Raw genomic sequence first — 3,425 nt, forward strand, 5'->3', positions numbered from 1 at the left:
CAGACCACAAAGTACTCAGTTGTGAATCTTTATTCCAAAAAAAAATTCAGCTTGCTAAAAACCAGAATGAAAGTATGTGCTTAGACATTTTTCATACACAGGCAGGGTGGTGGGACTACTCTTAGTTCCCCACACCCAGCCATACCAAGAAAGCACACTGTGAAAGACAGGCCATAACTGTCCCTACTCATTGCTCTGATCCAGAGAGGCTGAGAGCAATTCTCTACATACACTTCCTCACACCCCTGTTCAGCTTTAGATTCACACCCAGGTAAAGAGAGATGTTTGCACCACTTTAAGAGACACTTTTAGAATCAGACTTCACTTGGGCTCCTGGGCTCGTTTTGCCTGGCAGTTGAGTCTCCTGGCTGCTGGGCTGCTGGCTCATCCCTGAGAGGCAGCGGTGCTGGGAGCTGGGGTCTGCAGCCAAAGTAATCCACGAACCGCTGCCTTGTTGCCGCGACTTCTTCTTGAAAAGCGTTTATTGTGCGCCTGCCGACCTTGCACTTGAGTCAAAGCAAGAGATTGAGCCTTTCAACTGAGCAGTTTAATTGTGCAGTTCAGCCAGATTCCAATCCCCCTCCTCAGGCTGCATTTGGGTATCAGTGCTTCACAGTAGCAATCATACCCTGGTGAGCCTAGTGCACAGCCTTCCCAGCTACAGGTGACAGGATCCTGGGGGCTAGGTGTCTCCACTTGAAGCTGCTGCTGCTTCAAGTTTTTTATGTACTATACTTAGAAATGAAGTCATATTATTGCCAAGACCCCTTTCATACCTTGAAACATTGCTCTAAATCATTCACAGTTCAAGTTAGGTAACATCACCTCACTCTTAGTCCACCTTCTAAGATATCACTGGTCCCACTGTGCTACAGGATCCTATTTTTTTGTAGTTTAATCTGTTGCACAGTGACCTGAAATACCTAACCTTGACAGTCACCAGGTATATATTTAATACAGAACATTATTAGCAAGGCAAAGATCTTATTTGTGCAAACCCACCAACACATAATATGCAGAACCTTTTACTGTTCCTCATCAGGGAACTTGGTTCACTTGATTCTTACTATCCATAGGATTAGGGTTCACATATCAAAGATCAGCTGATCTTTATCAACGGAGCAGCTCAGTTGTGTGCTTTTTTACATGTCAACACTATGGCATGAAACCCTAGGAGTGGGGAGGAGAAAACATTAGAAATGGGCTTTAAAGTTTAATTAGGCAGGTTTATATGTGAAACTGGACATGTGAAGCAATGATCTGGTCAAATTTTGTCTTTTCACATGTTGTTCATCCCTCCTGAAAATGATAGAGCTGCTCATTGTTGAGTTTTCTGCATTGATTATCGCACCCTACATATTGTTTTTTCTGCTGTAATGAGCTGTTGGAAAAACACATCTAAAGGAAACAGGTTTGCCTTCAAAAGCCAGACAATAAACTACACTGAGAAGTGCTTAGGTGCAGGTTTCTTAGCCAATAATGCACATAAATCATTACTTCAGAGTATGTCAAAGGCTAGAACATGACTATCATTCCTGGCTGGTGCTTGGAAATCTTAGCAAGAGAAGTTCTTGTTTACATTCTAGCTTTGAATTTCAGATTATGTGGTTAACACTTACAATGAAGGTTCTGAGCCGTGTCATCTCCAGCATGTAGTACTCCTCCATTGTCAGCTCATCAAAGTGCTTGGGAAGGGATAAAAAGTCACAGGTGCTATGTTTGGCATGTTTCTCCCTGCAAGATAAACCCAGAATAAGAACAGATGTTAAACCTATGCAAGTTACGTTTCAGGAGATGAAGAGATCTGGACAGGCAGGTCTCTTCAGTACTTGTGCTGTCAGAAACAGTATCATACAGAAAACATGAAACAGATTTTAGTGGATCTCAGAGAAAAGCTAGTTAAACTATTTCAAAGTTACTGGGCAAGATAAACCTCCAATTTTGTGAACTGTCATGGTGGAAACTGACAACAACATTAACTCATTGTAAATTACCAAAGAAGTTTGGAGAGATACTTCAAGAGCATTGTTGTATCTGTGCTTACCATGGGTCATCATTTGGTTCCCAGCCCTCCAGTTCTAACAAGCAAAAGAAACATTTTGCCACATCTGGTTCATTTGCACTTGGACAGTGGATGAAGCCAGCCTTTGCCATCTGCAGGGGACAGTTTAGAAGTTTAGAGCCTTATCCCACACACTACTTGTGTTTCCTGCCACTTTAGAATCATGTCTAGTCGGGACACCAAAAATTAAGTTTGTACAAGTTATCAAGCACTTTCTCAGGTAACTCTTGCAGTATGACTCATCTGAGATTCAGGCTGGCAGTGTCATGTGTGTGCCGAAGTAGAAATCAGGTGGATTTTTAAATTTAAATTTCCATCTCTGAATCTGAAGCAGTGATCATTGCACTACTTCATCCCTCCTGCTGGATGCGTAATCATTTACTCTAATGTAGGCTGTTGTATCATCAATAGATATTTGCAATTAGAAAGAGCACATAATACAAGAAATTAATTTTTAAATGACAGGAACAAAAAAATAAGGGGAACAAGAACAGTAACTGTATTAAAATCTGTAGGCAGACTAATGGACCAAACACTAGTTAATCTAAATTTTAGATGAATCTGAATTTTAGATTTAGATTTCTAGTTAAACTAGAAAAACCAGTTAATCCTACTATAGTATTTCTGAGCAGGGAACAGAGGAAAGCTGCAGTATTTAACTTTTCAGGCTTAGTGGACTCCTCTTGAACATGGATACACTTAACAATGACTTCACAATCAAGCACAGTACATAAAAAGTAAGGCAGAGGCAAAATAACCATCTTCAGACTTACATTCCCTGGAGTGCACTTGCAGTTCTCCTGGAAGGGCCACTTGGTGAAGGTTTTTAAACGGTTCTCATATTCGTACATCTCCCTAAAGTCAGTTAAAAGCTTGGAAGCTGAACTAAGCTCTTGTAGGAGTAGCTCCATCTATGAAGCCTGCAGTCAGTGTAAGCCAGAGCCTCCCTCCTGCTCTCACATTTAAGGCCTTGGTAATTGGTGACACATTGCACCTGGAAAGCAGGGGAGGGCCTAAAGGAGTGTTAGTCCCCTCCTAACATAGCTGAGCTTATAGGCAGGACAGTCAAGAGAAATGAAGCTACTGGAACTTTTTTCCCTTGTATCACATTCTGTGTCCTTGGTTATGCAATATATTTTTTAACTGAAAGGACCTATGCTAATTGCAGGTTTTATAATTGAAATCTAAAAACCTGCAAGTTAAAACTCTAATTACAAATACAGTAACTTTGCTGTATAAAATTTAAAAAAATATTATCCTGATTATCAGCAAAGGGGTTGAACTAACATTGCTGTTTGAATCCTTCAGTGTTTCTTGAATTTCACGTTCAGAGATTAATTCTTAGGATCATCTTTACAAATAC

At 40.6% G+C, this 3,425-nt stretch overlaps 1 protein-coding gene across 1 annotated transcript; it reads right to left on the reverse strand.

Moving 5' to 3' along the window:
* Positions 1–305: 305 nt before the first annotated feature.
* Positions 306–2,986, reverse strand: LOC104693747 (baculoviral IAP repeat-containing protein 5.1). The gene is made up of 4 exons (XM_010406545.4): positions 2,836–2,986; positions 2,045–2,154; positions 1,620–1,734; positions 306–506 (listed from the first exon to the last, which is right to left on the reverse strand). The coding sequence occupies exons 1-4, from the start codon at positions 2,971–2,973 to the stop codon at positions 315–317; spliced, it is 555 nt and encodes a 184-aa protein (XP_010404847.1). The 5' UTR covers positions 2,974–2,986; the 3' UTR covers positions 306–314.
* Positions 2,987–3,425: the final 439 nt, after the last annotated feature.

This window comes from Corvus cornix, chromosome 7, assembly GCF_000738735.6.
Source record: "Corvus cornix cornix isolate S_Up_H32 chromosome 7, ASM73873v5, whole genome shotgun sequence".
Taxonomy (NCBI): domain Eukaryota; kingdom Metazoa; phylum Chordata; class Aves; order Passeriformes; family Corvidae; genus Corvus; species Corvus cornix.